This window comes from Chelonia mydas, chromosome 6 (assembly GCF_015237465.2).
Source record: "Chelonia mydas isolate rCheMyd1 chromosome 6, rCheMyd1.pri.v2, whole genome shotgun sequence".
NCBI lineage: Eukaryota > Metazoa > Chordata > Testudines > Cheloniidae > Chelonia > Chelonia mydas.
Genome location: NC_051246.2, coordinates 58,091,015 through 58,104,223, shown reverse-complemented (window position 1 = coordinate 58,104,223; position 13,209 = coordinate 58,091,015). Strand labels below are relative to the sequence as shown.

Genomic DNA, 13,209 nt, shown 5'->3' with positions numbered 1-13,209 from the left:
CGTGGGGGAAAGCGCCTCCCAGCCAGAGCCTGCCCTTCGCACCCACTCCTACACCCCAACCTCCTGCCCCAGCCCCCTCCTGCACCCAAACTCCCTCCCAGAGCTTACACCCCTCACTCCACTCCTTCACCCCAACCCACTGCCCCAGGCTCAGCCAATGCACACACCACGGTTGAGAATGTTACACTGATTTGTGACAATCCTTGAAGAATTTTGGATCTATAAACCGTAAGTTACACTAATAAAAAAAGTAAAACTCATGAAATGTTCAGTGCATTCTATGAGATTAGGTGCAGTGTGACCATATGACCCCAGCACCCAAACTCCCTCCCAGAGCTTGAACCCCTCACTCCTGCACCCCAAACTCCTGCCCCAGGCTCAGCCCGGAGCCCCCTCCCACACTCCAAACCCCTCGGCCCCAGCCCAGAGCCTGCACCCTCTCCCGCATTCTACCTGTAACAATAGTAATTTCATTTCTCCAACTCCACCAAAAGTTAAAACGTAACTGCAATAAAATAATTCCTGTCATGATTAATCTATACTCTCATCATACCTAGTTCTGTGCAACTAGATTTCAAAGTTTACATGCATTACTTTTGGGGAGGGGAGGGGCAGGGGAGTTAATGTTTCCTAATCACTGTTTGTCACGGATTGAAAGTTGGCAGAAACACAATATTGCAACATATGTGCATCAAGATTGCAGTTTTACTGATGAGTCAATGCAACTAGAGGTGTCTCTACTAAACTTGTGAATCAGTTAAGAGTACATATTTTCACAACATGGTACTCAAACAAGACAAGTCCTGAACAAGAAACTTTGCTCAACTCAAATATTTTGCCTGTACTTCTGGAAAATAGTTTTTAGTAGTGTCCATGAAATGCTACACACTGTAAAAAATAAGTAGTATTCCTGGCTGTGATAAAGTATGGAAATTGTCAGCCCAAAAAGAGAAATTTTCAGGGTACATGAAAGTGAATTACAAAGAAATCCCAACATAACCTTAACCAGAGTTGTAACGTTAGTTTGAGAATTTGACTTGGAGTAGGGATTGTGAGCTCGATCTACAAAAAGGATATAGGTGTCTAACTGCCAGTGAGCACATGCACAGACACCTTAGTCTAAGCACCTAGCTCATGGCTTAGGCAGGATCTTGTAACTAAGCACTTCCCCATCTATCTTGCTGCAGGACCTCGTCTGGTAGGTATTTTCATAGGATACCAAAACCAACACAAAACAGCTAGAGGATGAGGAGGTGCCCCGTTTTATCCCAGTGGTTAGAGTACCCAGGATGAGGGGATGCAGGTTCAATTTCCTCTTCTGCCTAATGTGGAAAAGGGACTTGAACTCGGGTCTGCACCACACCCAGGAGAATGCCCTAACCATTGGGCTAAAGGGGTGGATCTCAAGCTCTCCTAGTGAAGCTGTTCCACTGTGTATTAATAATTAAGTATGCACTCAAGTAGGGAGCCTGGACCCTGCGTCTTCCACCTCTCAGATGAATGCCCCAACTCATGAATGCCCTAACTCAGCTGAATGCCCTAACTAGGCTATAAAGTCATGCTCACTCTCTCTTTGCTCAATGAATATTTAAAGGGATTAGGCACCTAACTCCAGGAGAGGGTTCACAGACATGAGTCCTGAGCCGAGGAAGGTTCCTAAGTCCATTTGAGGAACAGGGCTTGAGACCATCCCTTTTCTCTGTATTTCCTGTGGACAATCTTAGGTGGCTCCCTGCTCAGCATGCTGGCTTTTGTGGATCCCATTCTTAGGCACCTTAATCTCCCCAACATTGTATAGGGAGCCTAGGCACCTAACTCAGAGCTGTGGATTGCCACTGGGTGGCAATGTGCCTAAATTAGGCACCAAAACACTGAATTGCATTGCCCAAGTCCATTTGTGGCTCTAGCCCCATGTCTTCTTTTCCAGAAAGCACTTATTACGGGCACTTCTGGAAATGAGTAATACAGCTTCTGCTAACAGCATGAACAATAATACGCAATCAACCTGGTAAGTTTCCTCTTAAACAATTCTTAAGGAAACCTAGACACAAGTGCTATGCATTAGAGATGTACTGCACTTTTACTGTTCACTGAACTCCAAGAAATTTGTTAAATCCAAATTGCCCAAGGTAAGCTAACCTTTAAAAGCATACTTTTGTATTAGGACCTATTGGTAAACAGCTGTGCTGGAATCAATAGTAGAAAGCATCACAAAAATGAATCTTTTTCAAACTAGTAAAAGAGAAAATGATGGTAACTTTAGTGATTTAACTAGGGATTTAAACTGAGGCAGAGTCATCAGGGCAAAGATAAAAATCACCATCTCCTGAGGAAAATATAAGTGTTAAGAGAGCTGAATGGAAAAAGAGAAGCAAGAATAAGAATTTCAAGTTGTGTGCATTCAGCTGAACTGCAAAAAGAATTTGTTTCCAATCCGTGTCACTTCCTTAGGTTTGACTCCTCTTATTTATCCATATTGCCCTATATTATTAGCATACAATTACAGCAATGTTATGATAATAGAAAGATTCAGAATCCAAACAAGTGAATTCGGTGTCACTATTGGCAGTCTGTATTTAAAGAAAAGCTACAAAGCTCAGCATAACAAAGATATATACACAAAAGTATATAATGTCACTCACCTCCATCCTTCTAAAAAACTCAAACTTGTGAAAATATGATGGATATTGCAGGCACTGAAAGCAATTTGGTCCAGCACTTGATCAACATAAGTGGTGTGAGAAATAACTGTTCTCTTTTAAAGAGGATTTAAATCAATCATATTTTTCTTGCTGTTCAACATTTGGTCCAAACGTTCTTACTCATTGTAGACCTGATGCTTTCACTTAGAGCTTTAAATCCTCAAAACTCTGTTATAGCATGAATTATTCCTTACTAGCCTTAATAATCATTAAGGGTGCATGTCTGTCACAGAGTGACTTTCCGTGACTTTTGCAATGGTGGTTGCTGGCTCAGGGGCTCCCTGACTGGGCAGCCCCTGGGCCAGCAGCAGCAGTTTGGGTGTGCGAGAGGAGGTTCAGGGCTGTGGGAGAGGGGTGGGGTGTGGGATGACACTTACCTCGGAGGGGGGAGGCTAGGGGGCTTCTCAGCTGCGACCAGCATGTCCCTGCAGCTCCTAGGCTGCAGTTCCCGACCGATGGGAGCTGCAAAGCCGATGTTTGTTGCGGGAGCAGCGTGCAGAGCCCCCAAGGTCACCCCTCCCCCTAGGACCTGCAGGGACATGCAGAGCCAGGTAGGGACATGCGACCCTCGCCAACCCTCTCCCCCACAGCGCCAGAGGGGGTCCCAGGCCGCCACCCACACCTCTTCCCCCAGCGCCAGTGAGGGTCCCAGGCCATGCACCACCACCTGCCTCCTCCCCAGATCACCCCGTGGCCCCCCAGCCCAAGTTTTAGTTAGAGGTATATAGTAAAAGTCGTGAACAGGTCACGGGCCATGAATTTTTGGTTACTACCTTTGACCTGTCGATGACTTTTACTAAAAATAACTGTGAATAAAACAGCCTTAATAATCATCAACTAAATGTAGCCCTAGTAACTGTTTTACTTTAAGTATAAATCCTACTAAAACACTACTATTATAATGAAACAAAAATTGTCAGGCAAGGTGCAAATTGTGAACAAAATGGCAAAGAGAAATTACAAACAATAAACTGAAGTTAAATAGTGAATGTTCCAGCGGGTGCATGACTGGCACTTCATTGGCTGTTTGGCAAAGACCCCACAGGTCACACTCATTAACTTTATTTTTTTCCTTAGAACATCCAAAAAGCAGGGATTATCTGTTCTACAAATAGTGACAGGGATTGAAGGAGTTATCAAATCCACAGATCAAATTGGTCACAGCACCACAATCAGAACAAAAGCCCCTAGGCTCCCAATCTTGCATTTAGTCCACGTTACCGTAATGTATTTATGACGGTCAAAACAGAGAATTATCAACAGAAAATGTTTATACTAAAGCTAGATCCCTCTTCCCTTTACACACTTTACTATTATTTTTTTCCCCTTGGGACCTTCATTCTAGGTCCTTATCCCAAATTTGGGACTTGGCAAGCTCATGTGGCTGAGATATTGAGGCAGAATGGGTTGTGTTTCAGGGGGCTGAGATTATCCCTGAAGCACGTTCAAGATTCAACTACACATAAGCCTGTATCTAAGACTGATTTTCCACTGTTTTCTTTAAACTATTTTAACACACAGTGTGTCTGGGGTGCAGGGGAGGTTAAGCTATACTTAGGGCCTTACCAAATTCACAGCCATGAAAAACGCATCATAGACCATGAAATCTGGTCTCCCCCGATAAAAATCTGATCTTGTGTGTTTTTACCCTATACTATACAGATTTCAAGGAGGACACCAGTGTTTCTCAAACTGGGGGTCCTGACCCAAAAGGGAGTTGCAGGGGATCATAAGGTTGCTTTAGGGAGGTCGCACTATTGCCACCCTTATGCTGCACTGCCTTCAGAGCTGGACAGACGGAGAGTGATGGCTGGTGACCAGTGAGCAGCAGCTGGTGGCCAGGCGCCCAGCTCTGAAGGCAGCGCCCTGCCAGCAGCAGCGCAGAAGTAAGGGTGGCAATACCATACCATGCCACCCTTTTCTTCTGCGCTGGTGCTGGCTCTACCTTCAGAGCTGGGCTCCCAGCCAGCAGCTGCCACTCTCCAGCTGCCCAGCTCTGAAGGCAGCGCCACCGTCAGCAGCACAGCAGAAGTAATGGTAGCAGTACCGCAACCCATCCCTACAATAACCTTGCAAGCCCCACCTCCTACAACTCCTTTTTGGTTGGGACCCCTACTATTACAGATTTTAATAGCTGAAATCCTGACATTTATGATTTTTAAAATCCTATGACCATGAAATTGATCAGAATGTACTGTGAATTAGGTACGGCCCTAGCTATATTACAGCTTTCATGTAGTTTTGGATGCACGCAAGCAGTTCACTGGTGAGAAGTTTTGCTGGATCACTCTAATCTGGATTTGCCCTGTCCCCCACTTGACACATTCCCACAGCAGCAGCTCCCTGCTACCAGCAGGGAAACACGCATCCCCCGCGGCTGCGTGGAGACAGACCAGGAGCACGCCAAGAAGCAGGGGAGGCCAGGCAGGCCAGCCCCATGCGGGGCAAAGGTGGCGACCAGGAGTTGGTCTCCGGTCCCACCCCACCCGCTCCGGGCAGGGACTCAGGCCGGGTAAGAGGCAGGGACTCAGCGCAGCTCGCCCCCCCACCCCGGATAGGGAGGGTTTGGGGGAGGCTGCCTGGGGCAGTGCCAGCCGCATGGGGTCCCAGCGCGGAGGGCCCCAATGAAGGGAACGGGGAAACCCCGCGCTGAAGAGGAGCCCCAGGCCGCTCCGGGGCAGGGTGGGCTCAAACCAAGGGAGGTGGGGGGTGGGCAGCCCCGAAGAAGCGGACTCACCTGCCCAGGCGCCCAGCCCCGGGCCCACCACCAACGGGCTGCCCAGCACCCAGACGCGGAGCCCGGCCAGCAGGCGGTAGGTGGCCCGCACGACGAAGTACACTGCGCTCAGCACCCCGACCCAGTAGAAGAGCCCGCCATTGGGGAGAGTTCCTAGGACCTCCATGCTCCGGGGGCGGAGGACAAAAGCAGACTAAACCCTGCGGGCCGGCGCTGGCCCACACCCGTAATACAGCCCGCCCACCACTACTTCGCCATTGGCTAAGCTGCCTCTCACTCAAAAATATGCTCCTCTTCCATTGGGCAGCGCTTCTCCAGCCCGCCCCCAATTATACAGACCACGCCAACTGCCTTCTCATTGGAAGATAGGGATGCTCATCAAACGCTCCCATTCATCTGTCTCCTGCACGCCACGTGGTCGACTTTACGTTCCTACAGCCTTTGGCAGAGGCACTTGTCAGTCACACAGAGCGTTCTGTGGCCGTTGGTGCCGTCGGGGCGGGTAGTTTGAACTAAGGTGCAAGGTCTCTGCCAGCTAAGCCTCTGGAGTCCCACGCAGGGGAGAAAGAATCCCCAGACTGGGCCCAACTAGGCGGACAAACGGGCACTGCCTGGGGACCTCTTCCAAGCCCTGAAGGCAGGAGATCCCAGCAGCTCACCAATACCTGTAAAGTGCAGCTTGCAGTTGCTGATTTGCAGCAATGTACTTAACACCAATATTGTCATACAGCTACATAACTATGTATGCCTTTACCAGTGTTTAGGTACTAGACCTCATTACAAGTAGGGGCCTTCCTACTCTTGCTTTTGGACTGTAACCAAAGCTCAGAAAAGTGAGACAGGAATCCAGCTGTGCAGTAGGGCAGGTGCCTAAGCTGCTAAAATCTACAAGGCAGAATGTTTGACTCATATCATGGCACAAGACCACATATAGACTAGAAATCAGATATCTGTGCTGTGTCACAGTATGTGAGGCTTTTCTAAAATAAGGGACACAAATGTTCTATTTTCAATAGGAAGCAGGACCACATCAGGGACATTTTGCTTCCCTTGGAAATGTGCAAAGCCACCAGATCCTCATCCTCTAAATGAATGAATAATATTAGGAGCTTGCTATGACACTTATGGAAAAAAATAAGAGCACCTAGAAATGGCAGAATAAGACAACTTTATTTCAGCTAGGACCTATTGCAAAGATTTTCAGCAAGATCTCTTCTTGATGTGAAAGGTAAGTATATTGTTGCAGGTTTCAGAGTAGCAGCCATGTTAGTCTGTATTTGCAAAAAGAAAAGGAGTACTTATGGCACCTTAGAGACTAACAAATTTATTTGAGCATAAGCTTTCGTAAGCTACAGCTCACTTCATCGGATGCATTCAGTGGCAGTACTGGAAATAATCAGGTTGGACTTGGTCAATAACGATGCGAAGAATTGCAAGGAAAACCCAGCCTGCTATAAATAGTTTTGGTGAGCCAGTAGATGAGGCTCTTCCCACAGAATCAAAACTTCACTAATGTCCCATCATAGATAGTGTTAGCAGCAACTAGGCTAATGCAGGTACTGTACCATCTATCCGATGACATGCAATTCTAATGCCCTGTTCACATGTAGTCATTAAAGACTGTAGCACTTTTTGCAAGCAGAGAGGGATTGTTTCTTGTCCTAGCCAAATTTCCATTATGGGCAATTACATTCTGCCTATCTTTTTTTCCTGGCAGTTTCATGGACACACAGTAGTTTGCTTCACTTCTACTTGTTACCTTTAAGCACATAAATAGCCCCAATGAAGTAAATTAAGTTATGTGGGTGATTATAGATTTGCTTTTATAATTTATGGCAGGGATTCCTCAAGCTATGAATAGATTCTCCTCCCCGTCCCCCCATTTTTTTAAAATAATCATAATGAAGGCCAGAGTTTGTAAAGCAGTTTGAGCATCTTTGGGAAGAACGGTTCTGTAACAGGGTGCTTGGAGGGCCAGGCAGCCTAGTGGCTGTCATGCCTGACTTTCAGTCCCTTGTTTCCCTGGTCAAGGTGCCTTAGTTTTTCAGGCGGTGGGGATAAGAGGACCCAGGTCCTCCCACTCCACTGGAGGGGGCACTCCAAGCAGAGAGTCTAAATCCACTGTCCTGGACTACTTCCTACCAGCATCCCTTCAGTTTGGGGCATGGCCCCTATTGTCCAATTTGCTGGGGTGGCTTGCCTCTCATGGATCTTGGGCAGTGCCCAGCCACGGTCCCAGGCTCCTTTGGGCAGGGCAGTCATAACTTTGGGTCCCACTAATCAACGGTTCAGCGGCGGGTGGGATGTGCTGGGAGGAGGGGGCAAAGTGGGGTGGGAAGAGGCAGAGTGGGGGCAGGGGTGGAAAAAGGCAGGGTGATGGTGGTGCCTTAGGGGAAAGGGCAGAGTGGGGGCAGGGCCTCAGGGTGGAGCAGGTGTGGAGCTGACTGAAGAAAGTCACGGACTGAAGAAAGTCACCACCTGTGCCCACACTGTCTCTGGTCTGCAGTCACCCAGTTACCAGAGACTCCTAGGTCTCCTCCACAGTCTCCCTTGGCTGGGAGACAGAACATGATGTCTTGGCTGGCAGGCTACCTTTCAGATAGGGCAGTAGTTAGCTCCTGTCTGTTCACCAGTCAGCCTGAACTGGGCCAGGCTTTCTTCTTTTCTCTCCCCTCCAGGCCTGGCATTGACTCCAGGTATCATGGGGTGGGGCTAGCTGGGCCCAAAGGTTCTTCTTAACCCCTGCCGTGTTGATGGGCACTTTTTCCATTTCATCACAGGTTCAAAGAGTTAAAATATATTATTATTAGTGTATGACTGTCCAGAATAACAGTAGTTCAGGCACGTGTCTGTAAGCCGTATAAACCATAATGTAGTTTCTGTATCACAAAGTTATTTCTCATGTGTTATGCTCCCTGATGCATCAGGTTCGATCTTCCCATCATTCTGAGTTGTGTGCTCCAAACATTTTTAACAGGGTCGGCTCTAGGTTTTTTGCCTCCCCAAGCAAAAAATTTGTCGCCCCAAGCTCTGAGAGCGCAGCTGCCCAAGCAAAAAAAAAAAAGAAAAAAAGGAGGGCCACAATGCCGCCCCCGGAATTGTGCCGCCCCAAGCATGTGCTTGCTTTGCTGGTGCCTAGAGCCGGCCCTGATTTTTAATGTAGTTTTTCGTAAAACAGATGACGTTCCCCCAGTTGTGTAGGTCACGATAACAAGAGTCTGTTATTAGGGAGTTGCTTTGCTTTTAGTCATACTGCTTGATATTGACTTCTTTTCCTTGTTTACACTGCTTCAATCAGAGCTGGCCCTATGTACAGTAAAGCAGGCCACAGGTTGAGGCCCTTCACTTCATGCAAGCTCTGCCACGCACAGGCTGGCCCTATGTCCCACAGCAGGATTGTACAAGGATGAGACAGATCTCTGTGAGACACCCCTTTTCTCTAGTACAGCAATGAGGCCAGAAGAAGAATCAACACAAGCCCTGGTTTCCCTGATTCCAGCAACTTGTGCCCCACTCAAGCCTCTTCCCTCCTTTCCCCATCCCACCCCTCCCTAAACCCCAAGCTTCAACTTGCCTTCTTCCACTTTGGTTTTCTTCACTCTTACCCTTATTGTTCTTTATTGGCCGAGGTTGAGTATGGAAATGATTATTCTGAGTTGGCTTCCCTTCTAAGTCGTCACTGGAACATTGTATTGTGTCAATTATTATTGCTCTGGTTTCACTGTTGGAAGTGCTCTTGTGCAATTTCATAATAACCTTAGCATGTCTGGTAACCTGGGCCATGTTTCCATGTATCTTATGCTGTACCCTTAATCTGTTGAACTCATCTACCACAAAGCTTTTGTGCTTAAGGCTCTTCCACATATCTTTTGGATCATACCCCCTTTAACCTCACCATTCTACTCCTGAGCATGGCCATGTATAGTCACTGGAAAATCTCTGTGCATGCTGCAAATTCTATTGATTTAGCTACTTATATGACCCCATCACTATAATATCTGAGCGCCTCTCAATCATTAATAGATTGTCTCTTCATAACAACCCTGTGACGTAGTAAATTATAATCCTCATTTTACAAATGGATAACTGAGACAAAAACTGGATTAAGTGACTTGCCTATAATCACATAGGAAGTCTGTGCCTGAACAAGGAGTTGAACCCAGGTCCCTTGAGTCCCAGTGCAGATTTCCATTCAGTAAAACATCGTTAATATTCTAATTTTACAGCAGATTTATTTAAATTGGAAAATAGAGACTGCTACTGAATAATACAGTAGCCCAATATTGTAATATAGTAGTCCAGAGTTGTTTATTCTGATATTAAATTCAGTCTATATTATGCTGTTCCCCCACTTTCAGTTTTCAATATATCATAGATTTTGTATTGACATTACATTGCATAATACCATAGTGCAAGTTGTCAGAGATGAAGCTGGAGGTTGAGGCCTGATCGACACTACAGGGTTAGGTCAACGTAAGGTACCTTGCATTGACCTTGCTGTGAAAGTGTCTTCGCTTAAATTTGGCTCCGGCCGACACAAGTGTCTCCCTACGCTGATTTAGTAACACCACCTCCCAGAGCAGCGTAGAGTCATGGTTGATGTAATTAGGTCAATGCAGTGTCAGTGTAGACACTGCATTGATTACATCAACTGCTACTGACTTTCAGGAGCTATCCCACAATGCCCTATACTGACAATACAATCGATAAAAGTGCTCCTGACGAGAACGTGCACTGCCGACACAAGGAGCCGTGTGCACACACACAAGCGATTTAGTAACTCTAATGATTGTATGCTGACGTAAATTAAGTTGACATAATATTGTAATCTAGACATGGCCTTAGTATGTTGGAAGAGGAAAGTTGTGGGGTTTGGCACCTGGGGAGGCATAAGAAGCAGTCTGGAATTTTTAGTAAAAAATGAGCAGGATGTTTCTACTAAAACGGTCAGCAGAGAAATAGTCAACAATGTTGATGTTTAAATTGTCATGTTCTAGCATATCAACCCACTGAGATGAATGGGCAGATTGCACCTCTCTTAGTTATTGTTTTGGCCGGCTGAAGGTCCAGGAAGAAATCACTGATTTATATTCCATTCATATTTTCGTGACCATCTTTACAACCATAAGGACTAGAAAAGTTTAGATTCTGGAGCACCGTTCTGTGTGGGAGGTAGATTCTGCAGCTAATTCTGTGGCCTCAAATTGTTATGCAGACAAAACTACACAGGATCGTTTCAGGGGACAAGACAAGATGTCACGTTTATTATAACACAATTTCATTTATGACCAATAACTAATATCTAATATCTATGTACACACACACACACACACACAAACACACACACACATCAAATGTTCTGCAGCTGCTAGATAGTTACCAGTCCTGAATGTAGCTTGAGTTCGTGGCTTGGGTTCATAGCTTGTGGTGGCTAACTGGCCAGGAAAGCCGGGCACAAGGAAGAGCTGGGTCTCTGTTGGGCATGCACCGATGCCCTTCCATGTTGGCAGCAGAATATTACCCTCCAAAGTCTTCCATCTCACCCATCCTTTTTTGTAGGCTTTAGTCTGAATCCAGAGTCTATAGGTCTTGCTGTGTCACGCTGCCTCTGGGTTTGGTGTGATTGATCATCCGCCAATTGCAGACATGACTTTCAGCCTGGGACCTGGCTTTGATGTTTCTTCAATTGTACTTTTGTTCTTTTCTTTTGAGGGTGGACTCTTCTTGCTTTGTCAGGGCTGTTGTCTGCATCTTCAGCCGTTGGGTGTTTACACTTTATTTCATCAGGACAGGCTGGGGCTGGAGATTGATTCCATCATCCATTCATACCTCATTCACACATCTAAACTAAACTAATAAGATTACAGCAGGGTTTTGCAAAAATGAAGGTTGCAGCAAGCTTTTACCAACTGGAGGGAGCATTTTAAAATGGCGTTTGGGACAAGTTAAAATAGAGTTTGAGTTACAATATGGACAAGTATAAAGAATGGCAAACAGTGAACAGAAGTTACAATATAGACAAGTATAATGAATGACAAACAGTGAGCAGAAGTTACAATATTGAAACAGTGTAAATTTCAGCGATTTAAGCAGCAATTTGATTGAAAGTGAAAATCAATTAGCCAGTTATTGGGGTAACTGATTTTATGAATGAATGTTGTTTCATTTATAAAACTTTGCTTATGAAGCTATATTCATAAAGTGAACAATTAAAAACAATTTCATTGATCAGTTCTACAAAATTCACAGATCCCAGTCAAGTGCAAGCCCTTGTGGTCCTGTGTTGCTAACACAGTAGCAGAAAAGGATGTAATTTTACCATAATCCACTCTCATGTAACATAGAATCATTCTGCCAACCAGGGCCAGTACAGCCTTCACAGCACTTCCAGAGCTGAGAGTGAGAAACTGGGATTAGAAATCAAAACTTGCTCTTCAGTGTGGCAGTGCAGACAAAGCTGGGCCATAGGGCCAGTTTGACAGCCTTTTGTTTAGTGTGGATTTTGTACTGGTTTCTCTGCTAGTTTTGTTCTAGTTCTGGATTATCTCAGTATTTTTCCTAGTTCCTGTCTGCATTTTTATGCTCTCAATAGGTAACAACTAGGGATGAGTAAACTGGTTCCAACAGGAATTGATCCACACCTTCACCCAAAAATCACGTCACCCATTTTCATCTTTTAAAGAGTGAATCACTGTATAATGGAAAGATTTTATGAGTTGGGTTTAATTTTTTTCATAGATAAAACTGAAAGCAATCTCTTAGATTATTTTATAACCCTAACCCATGCTTTGAGCAAGATGGGCCTCCGCTCTACCATCCCAATAACTTTCTTGTCTTTACCTAGAACAAGTCTAATGACACCTGCTGATGTGAAATTACAAACAGCACACACAAGGCTGTAGAAACATTGAACCTGCATACAAGACCAGCCCACAGGCAAGAGTCATAAATTTGTCAGTAGGGAAACCAGAACATGGGGGAAATTGTGTAAGATGTGTAGCAGGCTGATTATCCACAGAAAAGTCAATGCACTACTTGTGCAATACGACAGCACGGGGGTGGGATGGAATGCTTTCCCAGTCCTACCACTGATCAGTTTATGCCTGAAACATGAGAAAGTATGACTGTCATAACTTTTGTACTAGTTAGTGTAAATACAACTGTGGCAGTGTACTCAAACAATCCCAAATTATCCTACATAATACACACCTTGAATACTGGCTGTGCATTGAGCATCTCAGTGGAGATGGAAGAATACAGGGAGCATCTTTTCCCTAGGTCACAGATAAATTGTGTGGCTTCAATGCAGCCATTATTGCAAACTTGAGGCTGTATTACCCCATGCTCTAATGCACAACCTCCTCAATGGAAAGAAAATGAGGATCCATGTGGCAGGGGATCCTATAGCTCTGACTTCTCCCTCTTTCTAAGGTGCCACAAGTACTCCTTTCCCTTTCATGTTGGTACACAGAGTGCTAGGAAACTACAACTCCCATGAGGCATCAAAGTGGCTCAGCCATAGGGAGAGACCATGGTGCTTCATGGGAGATGGAGTCTGGCTGCGGAACAGAGCCCAGAAGAGACAACAGAGGGAGGAGGGATACAGAACTACACCTCCTACAAAATACAGCAGTGGCTCAAGGGATGGAGAGATTAATGTTGATTAAAAATCAAATGTTTCAGTTTGGATCAAACCAAAGTGTAACATTCTTGGTTTCCTGATAGATTTTGACAGAATTTTCTATCTTTTGCCCTGGAAAACTTTGATTT

At 45.5% G+C, this 13,209-nt stretch overlaps 1 protein-coding gene across 2 annotated transcripts in view; it reads right to left on the bottom strand.

The window, feature by feature from the left end:
* HSD17B12 (hydroxysteroid 17-beta dehydrogenase 12) overlaps positions 1-13,209 on the bottom strand; it is a 191,582-nt gene that overhangs the window by 153,784 nt on the left and 24,589 nt on the right. The window contains exon 1 of one of the 2 annotated variants that reach the window (XM_037900084.2): positions 5,440-5,692. The exons of the other annotated variant lie outside the window; for it this stretch is intronic. Within the exon in view, the coding sequence (XP_037756012.1) occupies positions 5,440-5,605 (166 nt within the window). The 5' untranslated portion in view covers positions 5,606-5,692. Of the gene's footprint in view, positions 1-5,439; positions 5,693-13,209 lie in introns of those variants that run through there. 2 annotated transcript variants of the gene reach the window in all.